The 19,784-nt window shown below is 41.6% G+C and overlaps 1 protein-coding gene across 5 annotated transcripts in view; it reads left to right on the top strand.

Annotated features, from left to right (window-relative positions):
* ralgps2 (Ral GEF with PH domain and SH3 binding motif 2) overlaps positions 1-19,784 on the top strand; it is a 67,637-nt gene that overhangs the window by 20,358 nt on the left and 27,495 nt on the right. For all 5 annotated transcript variants that reach the window (XM_063891573.1, XM_063891576.1, XM_063891574.1 and 2 more), the window contains exons 3-9: positions 1,978-2,108; positions 2,422-2,529; positions 4,210-4,260; positions 12,178-12,261; positions 16,445-16,534; positions 16,639-16,731; positions 17,761-17,887. In XM_063891573.1, coding sequence (XP_063747643.1) covers positions 2,049-2,108; positions 2,422-2,529; positions 4,210-4,260; positions 12,178-12,261; positions 16,445-16,534; positions 16,639-16,731; positions 17,761-17,887 — 613 coding nt within the window. In that variant the 5' untranslated portion in view covers positions 1,978-2,048. The remainder of the gene's footprint in view (positions 1-1,977; positions 2,109-2,421; positions 2,530-4,209; positions 4,261-12,177; positions 12,262-16,444; positions 16,535-16,638; positions 16,732-17,760; positions 17,888-19,784) is intronic.

Genomic DNA, 19,784 nt, shown 5'->3' with positions numbered 1-19,784 from the left:
CCACCCTGCTGTTTTTTGTTTCAGTCTGTTTATTGATTTGCCAGCAGTATTATAGAGACCCATTTTTGTGAAACTTGTTCAAGAGTGTAGCTGTGGCCAAGGAAGATACGGTTACATTTTGGAGCGAGTCCTAATCAAGGGGCAGACCCACATTATTTTTCAATCACTGTGTGGAAATGACTTTGGCAGAGGGCTGTGCTTCCTGAGAGCACCTCGACACAAATGTCTATAATAAGAGACTACGGGATCTGGGTATTTCTGTATGTTAGAGTGACGTGAGACATATTCACAGGTGACAATAGATTGTGTTCTTTATGACCTTTATTTTAACTCGATAAAAGATAGTTGTGTTGGACTCTTGCCCATCTTATAGTGTGTTCACATGATCACAGAATTGACACTAGTTTAAAAACATGTGCTGTGAGTGTTTTTGTGTTTACCTGTAGACAAAACCCCCAAGTGATAGTTGACATCATAGCCCAGAGGCACCCCAATCAAACAACAAGACATGCATTGGTATTAGAGCAGGAAGTAAGGTAATTACAGACGTATGACTTGATAAACGGACAGACTCCGACTTGTAAATACAGACTGGCTATTGCTTCCTGTGTATTCTCTGATGTCAAACAATCGGAGGGAAGTCGACATGATGTAGTGCTGTTTGCTCTGGGCTTAGCAGAGGCATCTGGGGAAAGCAGCTAATGGCTCACACACACACACACACACACACACACACACACACACACACACACACACACACACACACACACACACACACACACACACACACACACACACAGAGGCCTGCATTGTCAAGCACAAAAGAGATGCCTTTGCTGGCCTAGTAGCTTCTTATTTCTCCCTTCTGTCTCCTTGTGTGCCTTTGGCCAAGGATTCTCTTTGAAGTGTTTTCAGTCATCCTTTGGCCAAGGATTCTCTTTGAAGTGTTTTCAGTCATGGCTAGAGAAAACTATTCAGAAATATAAAGAATCCATGACTGATCATTTTTTTGTTATCAGCAAGACAATGGAAATGTATGTTGTGCATAATTTAAAATCAGTGTTCATGCTGAAGCTACAAAAGGTTTGTCAGATTAAAAAAATATAGCTGCAATATTGAGACTTGATTTAATCATTTAAGTTATTATCAACAAAACAAACAGCTTTGAATACTAATCTCTTTTCGATATTTGGTAATGTCACCAAATGCCATCACGTGTAACATTTTAGATTACAGTAGCTTGTGTTGTGTGATTGTTATTCACCTTCAGAGAGTTGCTAGGTTCTTTGTATGAAACTGGCATAAATAACATACATACAGGGCGTACGTTTTCAGAAACTCTGGATTGGCTAATCAACACTCAAGTTTAGGGAAGAACAAAATTACAATAAGTAACCGAGACATGTGAATAAACGTGGTTTTCTAACGATTCCATCGACTACATCAGTACTGAAAATCCATGAAATTAAATTGGGATGAAAATCTTCTCTCTAGTAGCCAGTCGAAGAAAAGACAAAGGAATATTTCCTGTGTTGAGATCGATCTGCAGAGTCTGTAGAGTGACTGCAGGTCATGCTCCAGTGTCAGGTGTACGCTGTTCAGTGTTGGGACTTGTACTGACAGCTGCTCTTTTCAAACTCCTTTCCCAGAGGATCTCTTCCTAATGGTCAGCCTAAGCTCCCTCTGTCTTGTCCTCTGTCGTGTGTAGTAAGCGACAGGCTGTGAAAGTGTACGTCCATATGGCCTTCACAGGCCTGCTGGGACGACTGTCAACACTTTCATCGCCATCTCAAGTTCAGCCGTGCCTATTTTTCTCAGTAGTTGACCTTTGATGTCTTTTCACCATGATATGATCCTGAGAATCCTCCTGTATTAGCCAGTAGGTGGAGCTGCTGTTTCAAGCTGAGTGATTTGAGGTGATAATTGACCAGATGAGTTGCAAAATGTAATCACTCAGTGTGCTATATGTGTTTCCAGAGGGCCGGGCGGGCTTTGCTGCAGCTGAGGATGATGAATGGTCTTGTTCACTTGAGCTAGATGGTGTGGGAATGATGGACCTCCCTAATGGCCAGTCAATCATCACCACCACCGCTGCATCAGTCTCTGAGGTGAGGCCACGCCCACTCACCACACCTCCATCTACTCTTTTCACAATTTATCCCTGGCATGCTTCTTCTAGACTTTTTCAACTCAGAATTCTAATCTTCCAATATTGAGTGACAGGATGTAGCATATTTTCAATGGCTGAGATATAATATTAACATTATTTTCTTCAGATGACACATTTAACAGCTGTGCTATTACATCATGTTGTGGTTTTAAGCCTCTTATGCCTTACATCTCTCTTCTGCTCGATACTTGTCTCAAACAGCAGAGCCATCACTCCTCTCACCTCACAATGTGTGTGTTTGTGTTTTCTAGAAGAGCAGCAGCTCAGAGTCTCTCAGCGATAAGGGTTCCTCAGACCTAAAGAAGAGTTTCGATGCTGTTGTGTTCGATGTATTGAAGGTCACCCCCGAAGAATATGCAGTAAGTGAACTGTGTCTGCCTGCCCCTGTCTGGTAAATCAAAATATTCTATGGGTATGTTGGAAAACGAAATGTTCTGTAAGCACAAATGTGATGTTCTGACTTGAGACAGGAGGAGATGGGGTGATGGAGGAGGAAATGGGGTCAGAGTTTGGATCATTAATAACTGATGATGTTTGGCAGTGCCAAGCAGGCTCTGATGGATTTCCTCTGGCTGCCTCTACACACACTTTCCATGGCATGGACAAACAGAAGTAGCAATTCTGTTGCATTGACCTTAGCTTTTTGAGAAATGTATTGTTGCTCAGGATTGTCATATAATAAATAAATAAAAAGCATGTTCCCTATGTCTCTCTGATCCTGTATCAATGCTTTTATTCCATTGGTATGCCCTGTTCAACCACAAGAGGGCACTCTTTATCTTCTTTATCTAATATTGTCTTTATTTTACACATTTCAATGCTATATCAAGGCATTTAAAGGTTCAATAAGCAAAATACCATTGCCTCTTTTACCTGCTTGTCGGGAAGTAAACCTCTCTAGCAAAAGATGTGTTGAACTGTTACAGACACTCTTAAAAGGATCCTTACAGCTCATTGAATTAACGCTTTATTCCTCCTGAAAAGGGATATTGTCTTGTATACTTGCATGCCATTGTGGTTCCATGGAATAAAACAAGATGAATTATTGTTTGATTTACCAGGATAATCTAAGATGACTTGTTGTTGGTGCCCCATAGAAAGGAAAACAAACAATGGCTATATTCTCATTCTCAACAGAGAAGGAGTCATGTTGTTTGGTATTCTTTGTGCACCACACTGAACATGAACCAGAGGAAGCAAAGGGGATAGTTGTTGGAGGAGATCAGAAGGAAAATAATAGATAAGCATCCAAAGAACTGTAGCCAACATCCCAGGGTGTTGTCGCAGGAGGAAAATCAAGCCAAGGTTGACCAGAAGGATAGTGCGAAAGGTAGAATAAAAAAGCAAGATTACCTGCCAAACAGATGCAAGCCGACCTCCAAGGTCAGGGTACGTCAGTTTCTGTTGTGTTTTTGGGCGTCCAAGAGAGAAGACCCAGAAGGACTCCAATTTTGAAAGAAAAGCTTTGAAAAGCCTGCTTGGAATTTGCGAAAAAATGCATATTAACAATCCACAAGCCTTCTAGGAGAATTTACTAGATGTTAAATGAACTACGATGAAACATGAAGGAGGCTCGGTTTCATTTCGGGGCTGCTTAGTTACGCTGGGCAGTTAGTACCTTGAAATTGTTCAGGGCACAACAAAATCTTAAGTCTATCGAAGCATCTCGAGGAAAATGAACTGCGTACTGTAGGAAAGCTGTTTTCAGCCACAGATAATGGATAATGACCAGCCGAGACCTGAATGCAGCTAATGACACCAAAGAAAGGATTAAAGAACAGTGGACTATTCTGGAAGGGCTAGACTAGTCTGGAGAATCTTCAGAATAGCAGGTGTTTCTTGAAGAGTGGGCCCCACAGATTAAGGGTCTATAATTTTTTTCCCATACCATTTTAACTTGTATTATTTTAAACTATAATGTGGAAGTCTGATGTTATGTTAGATATAGAGTAAACAATGGCAAATTGCATTCTTTTTTGTCAGTTTGACCCAATTTGAACAGCGCAAGTCTAACAACGGTTGTGTTTTTTCCCCACCAGGGCCAGATTACACTCATGGATGCTCCGGTGTTCAAAGCCATCCAGCCAGAGGTGAGCTGCACTCGGATCTGTGCTGTGGTGTTGACAGCTTTAGTTGTGACATGTAGTGCGAAAAATCAACTCATTTTGAGCTTGAGGTGTGACATTTCTAAAACTGCATCTGCACGTCTGAAACACATTTCCTAACATCTCAAATGATGCAGCAGTGACACACAAAACAGATGCTAATTAGTCAATTACAGATAAGTTGATCATTTACATAATTGCTTTTTTATGTATATTTAGGAATGTATTCCCTTCCCCTGTTATCTGCTGCCTGTCCATCTTTCTCTTTTCTTTCTCTCAAAATCTCCACACGGTCGATCGTCCTGTGGCACGCTGTGCGAGGAGCAGCTGTGATCAGTGCTTCCACAAAATGCCAGTTATCATAATTATGCAGTGGCATCTTGTTGCACACCTGGTCTTACGCTTCAGTGAGGTGCTTTGTAATTTCGTGCTTTTTTGGATTGTTGGGCCTTCCTGACAGCTGTCATGGATAACCTGTGTTTAGGGTTGGCCACTGTGGGCTTATAACAGCAGCATGCAGACCACATCCTAATGCGGTGTACAGTGTGACTCCAGCTATTGCACATGTTCAACACGTCTTGTCTCAGCTAACAGCGCACAAACACACTCCCCTGGCATGATATTATTCCCAGACCCGGAGTTTGATTTAATTTAGATAACAATGTAATTGTGTGCCGTGACCTTTTTGGATTCTCGTAAAAAGTGTGTTGTGTCTGAGTCATGGAAAAGACTACAGATTAGTCCCCGAGTAGCTTTCATCATGGCTCGGGTTAGAAGTAAAGCTGTTTCCTCACCCAGAGGGAAGTCATTGACGTCTTCTGGACCGCACAGGGCCAAGTTTACAGAGAGGCGACTGTTGGCTTATAAATGCAAACGTGCTCCTGTGCTCAGTCTGGTTTGACCGCCTGAGTGGGTTTTATAAGCATAATGAAAATGTGTCCATGCATTTCAGTCCATTGTAGCAATTTGGAAATGAAGGTGAATGTTTAAAGGGTCAGGGGTTTTACATATTGCTTCAAGCTGGTAAGATCTTTTTGAGGTGTGTGTGTGTGTGTGTGTTGGGGAGGGAGTCACTGGTCTGTTTGAGGGGCAGCTGACAGAGATGAAAGCTGCAGTCTGGAGGGAGAGAAGGAGGTGAGTGCTGAGTATACAGAGTGACCCCACAGCCTCCTGGCAGGAACAGAGTGAACCAGAGGTGCTTTTCCTGCTCTCACGGTGATTTTGTCTCGAAGCACTGGCTGAAAAAAGATACAAGGCTATGACCGAATATAAACTCAACGAGAGTTTCCATTGCTGTCAGTCTCCTCGCCCTCTTCAGACGCATAATGAGGAAAGCAGGTGTGTGTGTGTGTGTGTGTGTGTGTTGATTCACTAGGATCCCTGCTTGAATAGGAAAGTATTAAATTACATGGATCTGTGAGTTGTGCAATAATAATGTTTTTACTGACTTGCAGCCCATTCTTGCCTTTTTAAATAAGAATCTACAGACAAATTATGGTTTGCAATAGATTTGAGACGGTATCTGACATAAATTGAGGTTAAAAAGACATTATCCTAGAGAATAGTAGACGAAAGACAAGGTTAGTTTCCATGATTTAATATGTACACATTTTTGACTGATGTATATTAAGTGAGTCCTCGTGTTCTTTTCAAGGTTTCAAGTTGACATATTTAGACTTCTTCTATGATATACAAATCAAAATGTCTATAAGTTCCAAGTATGCTGGTCTGTGGTCGCACGAATCACATCTCTTTGACTTCTTTTACAACAGAGTAACTGTAGATTAACTAAGCTTGATCTTTAGTCTTTCTTTTGAAAAGTGCAAATATTGTTGTCTTCAGGCCTAACATGCTTTCTAACAGCAGTCTGTCATGTTCGGTTCGACTGGTCTTATATTACCGTATTTGAAAGACTAAAACCAATTGAAGTAGTCAGTACAGTTATTATGGAAATGACTGCAATGAACATAATAAACTAGCTATGACCTGGGGTCTGTTTTAAAGATTACATATTTTTCCCTCTCCATAAACGCATAACTGCCTTTTTTTTATATAAAATGTATTGGACTGAGAAAGAGAGCCCCACAGAGAGAGATTGAGTGTCCAAACACTGTTTTGTGCACTCAGGTTCACAGCATTTTTACATGTGTGTATGACGCACAGACAGACTTTCTGGCATGAGCTGGAAAAATTACCCCAGACAGGATTGCAGTACAACACAGGATCTCATTAACTCAAGTGTTTCAGCGCTGACATGGAGCAGATGTGTGGAGAGCAGCCTGACAGGGCTAGCCAAAAAACTCTCTGGACGAGGAAGAAAAGATAAGCATCCGTCACAATAGCAATAACGGTGTGAGGACATGGTGTGAAATCTGGCCAACACCTCGGGGAAAGAGTCAATATGTGCTATTCTCTCTTGTTCCCACCCGTGGATATATAAAGTAGGGGGAACGTTATTGATGATAACAGGATTGGCCAGTATTTCTTAAATGCTCTTTGATATCTACAAAGCTTCAAGAGAGCCAGGTTCAAAATCGTAAAGCTTGAACTCATGCCACTCTGACACATCAGACAGCAAAGGAGCTAAACTCATATGCTTTTAATAATAGGTTCAAGTGACAGCTCATAAGACATTACCATGCATGAAAGCTGCTCTAATGCACTTCCTACAAGTAATGGACCACTTAATACTTGTGGTTCTTGCTGTGACCAGAAAAAGTACAAAAAGATATCAGAGGAAGAGCTGTTGAGGGCAACATGGACAGACTCTTGTGTATAATTGATGAGAACACATGAAGTTATTTTCCGACAGTAAAATAATCTAAAGTGCAGAGCAGACTGATGTTTTATCTACAACCCTCCTCTGAATTGCTGATATTTTCTTTGGCTGTTTGTTTGCAATTGACATGCCATTGAAATGACAAGGCGGATCATAGAGAGGAGGAGGAGAAAAGATTCAAGGGAGTATCAAAATCTTCTCATCCAAATTTACGAGGCCGTGGTTACTGATGGGTTTTAACAACCCAATTGATTTTGGTTTTAATCGACAGTGAACTGGACAGCTATTGAAGATGGATCAGCTGACAAGAGACATGTAGACATTAAAATGATGTGCAAGTGAAAAGAAGATGTTGGACCTTTCCTCCCTTCCTTCGTCTCTCTGTTTTCTCTCCCAGAAGACCTTTTATAATTTTATAATCAGACCGCACTGATGTTTATGAAATACAGTTTGGGAAGGAAAGAGATTGAGTGATGTAGATAACTTAAAGAGGGGGGGGTTGCCTGCCTTTTTGTTTTAAACGCACAGTCATGACAACAGCCAAGTTAGTAATTTAGTGGCTTTGGCTGGAAAGCTTCAGCTCTCGGGGAATAGCTATCGAATTGCATTCTACGTACTGCTGGGAAGTATGTCAGTTCCTCTCACGTCTGAACACACAGCATAAAGATCCTCCGAACAGATTGAAAGTCTCATGTGAGACGATGATGACTTGTAGTTGGAGGCAGGTAACGTTTCATATACTCAGCCTTGTCTCGCTTGCGGGCTTAATGTTTTCCAGTACTGATCGTGAGATGAAACACATTTGCTGAAGTACTGCGTTTTTATAACCGTACATTGAATGTTGAACGCCGTTTTCCGCACGCCCTGTATTCTGCACATGTTGTTTTGTGGAGGAGGGTTGGACAATAGTTGCAGGACAACAAACACAGAAGGGAATCCCACCCACACCAGAGCCTGTCAGCATGATGGTTAATACACATTCATCATGCTGAACGGTGAAGAAAATAATGTTTTGGCAGTAAAGAGAGACAGAGAATGAGCCACAGGGAAAAGTTTTTCCTTTGTAGAGTGGATTTTGTCCAAAACACTGAGAATCAATTTTCAGAAATGTGTCGATGGAATACTTTTCCAAGGCATTGGAAGAAATCATCAAAACACCTTTAATAACATTTGAGATGTAATCATGTGTACTGTCTTCCTTTATAAAATACCAGTAATTATTATGATGAAATCTTATTGCCATCTAGAAGATTAACAATGAAATCTTCATAAAAGAACATGCTATGTCTGGTCTCACTTGCCATGAAAGAATGCCTGTACTGCCATAAGAATAATGGGGTACAAGTACATGTACTAAAAGACCTCCTGGAAAAGTAATTCTTTCCATGGTGTGCAAACGGTTATGGAGGCTTGTGCTCGCTTGTAGGTCCCTGCCAAGGTCTATAGTTTAAAACTGTCTGAGAGAATAATGCATTTTACTTCTTCTCCTTTCTTTGTTCCTTTTATTTAATGTTCTGCTTTGCTGCCTTTTCTTTCTTACTTTCTGAATACAACGGATGGTAACAGGTTAACCTGTAGACTAGTAACTTTGGCACAACATCAGTTTAGGCTTCCCCTGTTTTGAAGTACAGAACAGAAAGAGTATTTTTGATTTTCCACTGTATATCTCGACCATCCCCTTTCTTTTTGCAGCAAACCTAATTTCTTGTTCTCTCTTCCTCCCTTCTTCTTCATCTTCTTCCACCCTGTTCCTATTAGTCCTTCATGTCTTGGCCTGTGGCCTCTCCCTCATACTTCCTGGGATCCCAACACTTCAGTTTTCCATTTACAATGAAGAGAAAAAACGACAAAAGGAATCTCTGTGGTATCTTACATGAGGTCATAGCAATTTGTGGCTTAGCCACAGCTGGTTATCTTATTCAGCCTGTGCCATGTTTATGTAATACTGCTCACAGTGTGGTTGTAAAACACAGTAGACTCAACTCAAAGCTGAGTAAATAGTTATGGAAATCTAAATGTAATTTACGGGTTGTTTTGGATTAGGCAACGTTTTGCTTTGTTTGATACTTGGATATGAATATTCAAGATGGAAACTTTCCATGGGGACTAAAGAGAAATAACAGGAATAAAATGAAAATAAAATGTAATATAATTATACAAACAAATCATTTACCTTTATGAGCATATCGTATCCACTTATTTATTTATTAAGTTTGCCGCATTGTAAGTTTGTTGAATTACAAGTGAATTAAAGGAAAAGTGTCCTTTTTGCGCTGACAATTTTATGGTGTGCAAACTTGGTGTTTAATGTGAACAACTAACAATAAATAACAAATGGACATTGAACAAAGTTAAACTCATTAATTAGCATGCTCAATCAGACGACACCTCGCATGATAACGGCTAACAATCACAAACTAGCAGAAGACCCCTACAAGCTATACACTTTGTATCCTGCTTTAGTTTACTATGTACTGGCCAACAGAAATAATCTACCTTCAAATCTATTCTCTCATGTAATGTGTAGTCTCAGACAGTGCTGCAGTTTGGTCTGCACATGGAGAATGCACTGTGAATGCAGAGGGTTCAATTTGACTGAATTCCTTTTTAATGGCAGGCAGTGAATTAATGTGTGTGATGGAAAAATACTCTGCTGAGTTCAGTTCATGGTTTCAATTTAATAGGCATAGTCATAGCTATAGCGTGCCATAATAAATAGTAGTTAAGGTTTATTTACGCCCTAAGTTAGCTCACTATTCAATGGTATGATTTTTCTATTGAAATTGTGCAGAATTCCTGAGCTTAGCATCATTAAGACATCTTCAGAATTTATTCAAAATTTCAAGACATTTCCAGAGCCTTTGCCCTAATGTTAGCTATATATGTGCCCAAACAGTGCAGGTAAAGACAGTTTCTAGCAGCGCCACAGTGCTGAGCTTTAATGAAAATGCTGCTGTGCCAGACCAGCATGTGGAAATGACGGCTGGCTGTGGCTTGGCGGCGCAGGCTTCTCTAAACTGTGCTCTTTTTTCTGCAGCCTTAAAAAGTCTCTCTTTACCAAAGCAGCCTCGTCAAAGCCTTTCTCTCAAGTCTCGACTTTTGTCAGATAAATGTTTAAATGTAACTTGAGTGTGAAATAGCACTATAAATGTGCAGGGAAAATAAAGGAAATAAACTCTATATGTTTCTGGAGAGGCTGTGGATCATTGCAGGCCTGCTGTTCAAACACACACGAGGCACTGGCATCGGTTGTTACACAACAGCGGAAGAACAATAGAGCGTGAATTACTTCAAACCTGGCGTGATGGGCAGATGGAGGGGAGGGTTAGTTTAGAAGACAGTCCCAGGTGGTCCAGGATTGAAGGATTATGTAGGTTGTTGAAATGTTGTGGTGAGGAAGACGTAGGACGATCTGTGCACCGCCTACCTGGGTGGTCAGGTGGTGGTCCGAGCTGCCAGGCACACAAACACATCCACCTCACACTGACTATGGAGCGTCCTTGTTTTAGAATCATCACCAACTTTGTGTGTGTTGGACAGAAGAGTGATGACAGGAAGAGGGAAAGCGCTTATATAAAAAGGACAGACGTTAAATAAACGATGGGCTCTCCCCGATGAGACGGGATAGTGTCTCCTGCCCTCTGATTTAGCTCCAACCTGTGACAGGGACAAGATGCTCCGACTCTCAGGAGGCTCCTCACAGGCTTGGAAAAGTTTTGCGGGGGATGCTGTTAGGTCTTCTACAATGTTGTCTTTTATAGTCCTATAGTCCCTTTAACTCTTCCCCACTCTCATTTTTCCTCTCCTCATCCTTACTCAGGCAACATAGTCCCCCAAGGCATAACCTCCCCACGCATGAACGTCTGCTTTTAACATCTGTATTTGATATGTTGCCTTTTTTTTCACCCCCGCCGGCTGCCTCTAACAGCTCAGACGCTCACCCCTGAGTGAGCATGAACTCTCTCTGCAAGGAGCCTTCCCGATGTGGCCCGGGTCACAGAGTTGTGAGCGGTTAGCTGGAAGTTATGTGGGGGAGCTGCAGCCTGATGCGGCTCTTCATATTTGTAGCCCAAGTGGGCCGGGCTGGCAGGGGTTAAGAGGAGAGCTTGCACAACATTTTTCCAACTGTTACGTCAGTGTCCCAGGCCCCCGGACAGCCAGTCGTGGCCAAAGAGGGTCTGGGTTCCCCTTGCTGTGTCTGTGTGGTCTCTGTTTTTAACTCAGCTGCAGGGCAATATTACTTATTGCTATTTGTGTGTTGTTCAACTTTTCCAAATCCATGCCCTTTCTCTTCTTAAAAAGCCGTGAAATTAAATTTCTGTCTGCACTACTGCTCCTACAGCTGCCTCCACAGCTGCTGTTATCTATTGCTAATACACGTGCAGAAACAATTCATTAAATAATAAATATCATATGATTACACAATAATGTTTAGACTGAAGAAATCAAACTACTACATTTTAAATGCGACAATTGGCAACTCTTCTGTTCTTGTCGTTAGTTTTAGCTTTTTGACATCACTCGTCTTTTATTAAAGTTTGCTGTTTTTTATTAATTTTATTTTCTTTAATTTATTTGGATCTATACTGTACCAACGGTAGTTTTCACTGTTCATTCTTTGGCTAAATAACCCCTGTGTTCATGGCGTGCATTAGCCTCTTCCTGCATGGAAAATATTAAATTACATTAAGTTTTGGGTGTGCCAGGGCATGACTAAATGGGGCAGGGTTTCCATTAATATTACTATTTACAGTAGTGGTTTTACTTACTTCAATGTTAGCTAAAAAACTCCACAATGACAAAAAAGTAAGTGAGCAGCTTGGTTGAACATTGGAGTACGTAAAATCAATATCACCAAGTGTTCCTACCCAGCTTCTCATGTTTGTTTTTGCGTTCATCCATCAATCTGTCTGAGCCTTCACTGGATCACATTCTTATTTTTTCTTCCTCCTCATCTGCTTTCCTCTACTATCATATCCTGCTCTCGTCTTGCCTTCCCACTGAGTGACCTCGGCTCTAACATGACTGTTTAGTCCATTCAGTAAAATGTTGGCATATGCAAAAATATACTTTGGGCTCAGTGCATACAGTAAATGTTTCCCTTTTTGTTTGTGTATTTTCAGGAGCTGTCAAGCTGCGGCTGGAACAAGAAGGAGAAGCACATCTCTGCTCCAAATGTTGTGGCCTTTACTCGCAGGTTCAACCAGGTGAGATGCATTCAGCTTTGTCACTTCAAGTATGACCTCAATCGATACTACTTTTTTGATTTACAACTCTTACAAAGGGCTTCACAAACTCACAGAAATTTCAATATGGGACTGATAAAAGATCTAGATCAATTAAAAGAAAAATTCAAAAGGTGGTAACTAAGGTCTCCGCCCATAAAAGGAGAAAGAAAATAGTCCCTGTACCAATTTTAAAGATTTATGAGCCTTGGTCTTCGAGGAATGGAGAGCTTACAGCTCGTCTTTCCATCGTGTCTTCTGTCCATCCTTCAAGTACTAAATCAGTTCCCCAGCTCTCTGAGAGGTGGTGTTTTCGAAGCGCTGCTTTCCATGGCAGTGCCCAATAATCATCATAACAATAATGTGTTTGTCCCTGCTTGTCATGTGTTCATAAATAGCCCCCAGATGAAAGGGGTCAGATGGTAGTTTGTTTTGTCTCCAGCTTGTCCTTGGCTCTGGCACTCATTAAGTTATTAACGCACTTCTGCATGTTGGCGCAGCATGTGTGGAAACATAACCAAATGTATGCATCAGTGGGTATGACATGCCCCCCCAGCGCCCTGTAAAATCATCAACAGGAAGTTGTGGGTAATGATGTAAGGGGCAACGATGCCCTTTAATTCCCTTCCACTATTATTGCCAGGCTCCTTTCAGACTCACTTCCATGGCCTCCAGTATAAATATGAGATGATCTAACAAGAATGTGTAGCTGTGGAAACTTCCCTATGTAAAGCAGATCCCAAACTGTGATTCAAGATGTTAGCTGCACACATTTCAGCTGCTTGGGAGACAAGGAAAAGGAGCTTTTTTAAATAATGTGACTTGGATCAGGAGAGCAGAGAGTCCCAGAGTGCTCCTTAGAAAGAGCTGAAGCCTAATTCTCCTCTTCCTTAAGTCCAGCCAGTGGAGCAGAAAACTGGGCCGTCTATCTAACAGGCGGCAAAGGGAGACTAGTTCAGCCCATTATGATCAATGAGTAATCTGTCTCATTGAGTTTTGTGCAGAGAAATCATCAACTTGCATACAGTAGTCAAAAAGCAAATGTTTATATTCAGAGATAATTACAGGAGTTGAATAGAATTAGTGATGATTATAACCAAAACAGATTATATTCTAACCAGAAGGGAAAGAAGAAATCACAGCAGTGTATATTCAACAGACAGTCAGAAATACGAGTAAACCTTAATTGTTTTCTTCATCGTTATACATTTCCCAAATAACAGCACTGCGTGAATGGCATAATATTTGCATGTAAAGTTGAATGGCAGTAACAACAACGCCACTGGAAGAGCGCTGACATCTGCCAAGGTCAATGCTACTTCATTTCTGAAGATGGATAGTAATTCTTCCAACTTGGTTGTAATATGGAAACCACATAGACATTCAAAAGAAGGGTCGTTATACGCCTATGTTACACCTCAGCTTTCAAGTATTTGTTTTTCAACGAAGCACATAAAAAAAATAATATGCAAATCACGAGACGTGTAGCAAATTGTGCAGACTTTCAGAGTCACGTGAATCTGCCTAGTGGGGGTATTTATTTTTTTCAATCATACCAACACCTTACACATGCAGCACAAATGTACAACACAGCGTTGTTGACAAAAGTGACATTTGAGTGTGTCTATCGGACCCCTGATGTGATCTGCTTCCAAAGTTAAATGGTCCTTCATTGACCCAGCCAATGGTTTTTCTGTAATCCTGCTGGAAGTCCAACAGACAAATTGAAGCAACAACATAACCTTGTTGGTGCAGGGTATTGAATATGCTGTCAGATAACGGTAAAGGAGTGATATGACTCCACTCAAAAAGTATCAGCTGTGATTACAATTCTCCACCTTTCTCGAGCGAAGTGGCTTCTTAACGCAGGTCAGTTGCCTCAAGTCTGCCCGTCGTCCCTGTCTTTGGCATGATCTTCAACTCCTTCCATCTCTTCCTCCCACCAGGACATTAAACGGGTTGATCCACAGCTATGAGCTCTGTGACGGGGTCTGTATGCTTCTGCTTTTTTATGATTATTGAAGCGCCGGGGCTTCTCAGCTCCATCTGGAGGCCCTGATAGACTCATAAACACAGCCCCTGCAAATACATGGTCTTTTCTTCAGGACATAAAGTGAGTTCAAGACAAACCCCCTTATCCCCAAATCCCTCGCTCAGACCCACATACAGACTGGTGAGTGCACTTGCGTAGAGTCCTGCCATCCTCGGTGATCTCATTGCTGTTTAGATTTGGAGGCCAAGGCTGTCGAGGACACAGGCTCTGTAATAAGACCCATGGGAAAGCGATTTGGACAGACATGCTTTGTCCAGATTGACCTTGCATATCAAGTGAGACCGCTGAGGAAACTAAATGTGAAACTGCAGCATGTTTTGCTTCCAGATTGGAATCACATTTTACAGTCAATGGAAACTCCTGTCTACTGTACACTGAAGGTAGAAGGAAGATGTGACAACACTTGAGTTTTTATTTTCTCAAGAGAACCGCTTTTCAACATGAGGTCACTGGCTCAAGGCAAAAGATATCAACTTAAGTTAACGCCAATGCAAGTTAGGGACCACCGTCTATGTGTTCTCTGTCCGTTTTCATCACTCCCTCATCTTTTTGTATAGACGTCTAATGAAAAGGCGATAATGAAACCCATATGGCTATGTTTCCTGGTGATACAGTACCTGCAGGGAATGAGCGTCTGTGACATGTGTTTATAAAGAGAGATGGAGAGAGACTCTTAAGTAGGTTGATGAATTTATCTCCTCACTCCTCTCTCCTAGAACAAAAACAAATCGAGGGGCTTTATTCCACGAAAAAAGGGACAAATCCAGCTATGGGTACACAAAAAACATTTTTGAGGAACGGGTCTTTCAACATTAATTTGACCATTAATCAAGTCTTTAATTGAGATGAATTGTTTTTTGTTATAGTTGCACTGAATGAATATGCTGGTGGTAAACTTTGAGGTTTTGCTTGTAGTTTGTTTATGTAAAATGATTTGTTTGATAGAGACACTTTTATATTGTAATTAATGTATTAATTTTATTCTTTGTGTACTTGCCCAGGGACTGCGGATGGAATAAGCTAATAGCTAAATCTGCCATACGTAATTCCCTTTTTTCAGATGATCATTGCTTGGTTCTAATTTAATAAAAATGTTCGATAATTTAATAAATGGTTCTCAGATCAACAATGAAGAAAACCATGGTGAAGCATACACAAACATACCCTTATTTATCGAAACACACAGAAGAAACACCTAGTAGTCTTCGGCATGAATGGAGGGGAGTCTATTAAACAAGCGCATAGTACAATCCAACAGTAGTGAAGAATGAGTGTTGAGAGAAGAATTGAGAGATAAGTCTTTGTGACAAATAAAAATAAAGATGGTAAGTGAGGGATGGCCTTATCAGAACACAATGTGCAGACAGATGTGTGCTTTGAAGGGCCTCAGAGCCCTGCAGCCATGAAGCTAACTTCCCTTCCCGTTAACTCCTCTCTTCCCTCAGTCTTCTCCTTTTCCGTCTTCCCAATCCCCCTCTCTCCAGGGCTTTAACACTGATTGATTCACTGACTTATCCTTGTGTTTGTGTGTGTGTGCGTGTATAATCAGAACTTTGGCTTTACCAGCATTCCCCCAAAGAGACAGATTTCCGAAATCACTCTCTGCCTGGCCAAGTGCTATAAACGTGCACACACACACACACACACACACACACACACACACACACACACACACACTCTTCTCTCGGTTGACGGATTAGGAGTTATGGTGTGTATCTGTTGTGTAATCAGTTGGAATCAGTTGGATTTTCCTCTGAAGCTCTTGTTTTTCCTCAAGATCTAATTTATAATCTAATCTAATGGAGCGTTCCCCTTAGCAGCCGACCCGCGCTCTCCTGCCCCGCTTTGTCCTGGTATCAGCCCAGAGTTGTCATGACAGTCTGCAGGCCTTGGCTCCAGACTCAAAGATTGAGATTTAACAAGGCAGAACAGCCTGTCTTTCTTTGTAAACACCTTGAGTCATTATTGTGCTTTGGAGAAGGAAACGCATGAGAAATAAAGTTTCTGCATCATCAGTTCTGCAGCATCCTAGGTCGTTTTTTTTTCCTCTGAGTTTTTAAGAGTAGCTTGGTGTTGTAATCTCTAATCTCTGTTTGTGTGCATTTTCTTTAGACGAGTTTCTGGGTGGTACGTGAGATCCTCCATGCGCAGACGTTGAAGATCAGGGCTGAGGTGCTGAGTCTGTATATTCGCACTGCCAAGGTACACACATCCACGCTTAGCTTGACATTGTTGTTCTACCCTCAGTGATGTTTGTATTTTAAACCCAACTCAATATGCGCTCTTTGTACTTGAACTTTTCACAGAAACTTTGTGACATGAACAACCTACATGCGGTCATGGCTGTGGTGTCAGCGTTACAAAGTGCCCCCATCTTCAGGCTTACCAAAACATGGGCGGTGAGTATATTTGCCTTAGTTTGAAAGAGAGTCTGGTTTATTAGTAGAGGGCTGTTAATAAACGGGGATGTCGCGTAGATCTGCACAAAAACACTGGAAAGATAAACAAACTCTAATGAAAACTAGCACAGAAGTGACATCACACGATGAATGGCAGAGTTCAGGAAAATGAAATAAATGAACGCCACTGTTTATAATATTTAAACCTTGAAATCACCCCTGTTTATGGGATGCAATGAGAATCTGATAATCCTCCACCCAGGAGAACTTGAGGTTTTCAGAGTGATGGCTGTGTCCTTTTCTGTCTTATCTTATTGCTGTCAATCGTTTCGTGAACTACCCAGAACCTCCATACAGTATCTGGAGCAGGAAGATCTTGAACAAAGTATTTTTTAGTATTCATTTTTCGTGCAGGAATTGATGTGGAAAAGCATGTAAGGAATAACCCATCCATCCCAGTGTTTTTAATGAAAGATCTGACATAATGGGATGATGATGCTCTGATGTAATGCTGAAACTGTCTTATACCCGGCTCCACAAAACCACAGGAGATTCCCTTTAGCCTGTAGGGAAATGCTGTTGCTAGCCAGGACATAGCTTCGAGAAGACAGAGGGCACGCACACATACACACACAAACTGGTCTCTATAGGTATCATTAGTACTTTCTGCTGTTGGCACAACCGTTAAACTTCCCGTGTCAGTAGATAACCCTTACTGTGGTCTGATGATTTACCACTCTCTCATAGCTCAGTACTCTGAAGTTCAATCCTCTTGCAGGATATACACTTCCTATCTGTAGCTGTTACAAATGGACTAACAGACACACACACAAGCATGCAGCTGTGTCTATTTAAAAAGCTGCAAGCACTGTGGCAAGTTCATTAAAACATGCAGCTGGTTTGAGAGTAATGCTTTTATTCTGCTGAATGTGACCGCATGTATAGACTCTCAATAATACATATACATTATAGCTGTGTGTTTCTGTTGAGCGCTCCTCAACTCATTACACTTTTTCTGTGCCCCTTTAGTTACTCAGTCGGAAGGACAAGGCAACGTTTGATCGACTCGACTACCTGATGTCCAAAGAAGACAACTATAAACGTCTGAGAGACTTCATAAGCAGCCAGAGCATGGTCTCTTGTATACCATACCTAGGTAAAAGACACAAACATGCACGTTATTTCTGCTTCTTATCTTTATGGGCTGTTAACGGGCTAGGCTAATCTAAAGAGAAATCATCTGAGTTTAACAAAATGAGCTGCCTCTGCATGTGTGTCTGGAACCATTATCTCATGGATTATTCAGCGCTAGAGTCATCCGTCAGTCACGTTTTATAGTCTGTTGTTTCTCTGGTGTTCCTCTGTTTCAATAAGCTACTTGTTTCCACTGTAGCCTCAGTCGTTTAATTTCCTGGCTTTTCATTTTACTCTGCTTCTTCGGGTAGAGGAATGTCGAACATAAATTTGCGGATCCTTTGTGAAGCATCTCCAAGTAGCTGGAAGAAACACATGAATCAGCGAGAAAGGAAGAGGAAGAAAACTATATTTCTTCGACTTTTTCTTAAATATTTTATCCCGTCTTTCTTCGGCTCCACTCTATCCCACAGCAATCGCTGATGAGTTTCGAAAGGAAAACACTCTACTGTGATGTAAGAGTGGACACGTGCATGTCGTTTTATGGCTGCACTGTTTGTTCTTGTTTTGACTTGATGATGAGTGGAGGACTTTGATGTTCTTTGCTGCCACGGCTGTTTCTCTTCTAACCATCAGGCTCTCATCATAGCTACTGCTGAGTGATTAGATGCGCAAGTATTTTCCAACAAACACAGACAAAAGCACAAACAAGCTCAAGAGTCTGTTTGTCATTTTTTTAACTGTTTGAATGCTCATTTTCCACATTGCGTACGTCATAGAAGTCTGGACACAATGACAGATCATGAAACAAACGCAAAGCTAAAGCTGTCAAACGCATTTGCCAGTTTAACCCCATGGCCCCCTCATTGTGTGTGTATGTTAGGAAGATTTGGTAAGCGTTTCAGTGAAGTGTGACTAGTTGGCCGTTATTAGGGTGGAGTCTCCTTGGGTTGTATGTCGTTGTACGTGTGAGCAGGCTGGTGTTTCCTTCCATTCTGCGCCTGTCAATGATGTGTGTGGCCGTTTGATGTCTGCCCAGCTGGCTATCCTTAGGGCTGTCCTGAGCCAAGTTGGCACCAAGAAGGGAAATCACCACTCTCTTGTTCTCAATGCGCCTCCTCCATCATAAACCCACTGAAAGCCGCATTGCTTGTTCCACAGCATCACCCCCAATAAGTGCTGGGTGTGTAACGGTTAAATCTGGGCTTGGGTTTATCCATAATGTCTGTGTGCTCATGTTTACCTCTCTTGTCACATCACACTGTTGAAGCTCCACAGCAGAAGTCTAAAATGACCCTGTGTGTTTTTTCTAAGTGCTTAATACACCTCGGGTGGGTTCACTTCTAAAAAGTGTATCTGTGTAGTTTTGAGACTTCATATCATGTTCTTGTCTTCGCTCCATGTGCACCTTTTTAGGTCTGATGCTTATCTTTAGTGATAACGGTGCTGGAGAAAGAGCCTTTGTCTGTTATGTAGTCACCAAGCTTTAATTTTTCCACAGTGCTACACTTGTACTTTCCTGTGTATGTGTGTGTGTGAGACTGTGTGAACCCTGACCTGCTATTAGGCTTGGCAGACACAGCCCCCTCCTGTCTGCGCTCACCACAGGGCCAGCCTGTTAAATGCTCAGATGAGCTTGTTCCTGTTCTCTGGCCAATCATGCAAAGACAAAGAGCCCAAAGAAACGTATGGCTCCACTGTTACAAAACACACACACACTTTAAAAATTTCCCCGAGCTGTTATGCTTTCACCTTCACGTTTACACCACCCACGTCGTGAAAGCACCACAACAGCAGTAGCTTCAAGCCTTCAGTGATGTGTAAAAACATTTAGGCTAGTTAATTGGACGTACTGCAGTGCTTTCAAGTGTTTTTACAGTCCCCACATTCCCAAAACACTGTCATGTAGTGACATTTGT

The sequence above is a fragment of the Eleginops maclovinus genome, chromosome 9, assembly GCF_036324505.1.
Source record: "Eleginops maclovinus isolate JMC-PN-2008 ecotype Puerto Natales chromosome 9, JC_Emac_rtc_rv5, whole genome shotgun sequence".
NCBI lineage: Eukaryota > Metazoa > Chordata > Actinopteri > Perciformes > Eleginopidae > Eleginops > Eleginops maclovinus.
This window is presented reverse-complemented; position numbering and strand designations above follow the sequence as displayed.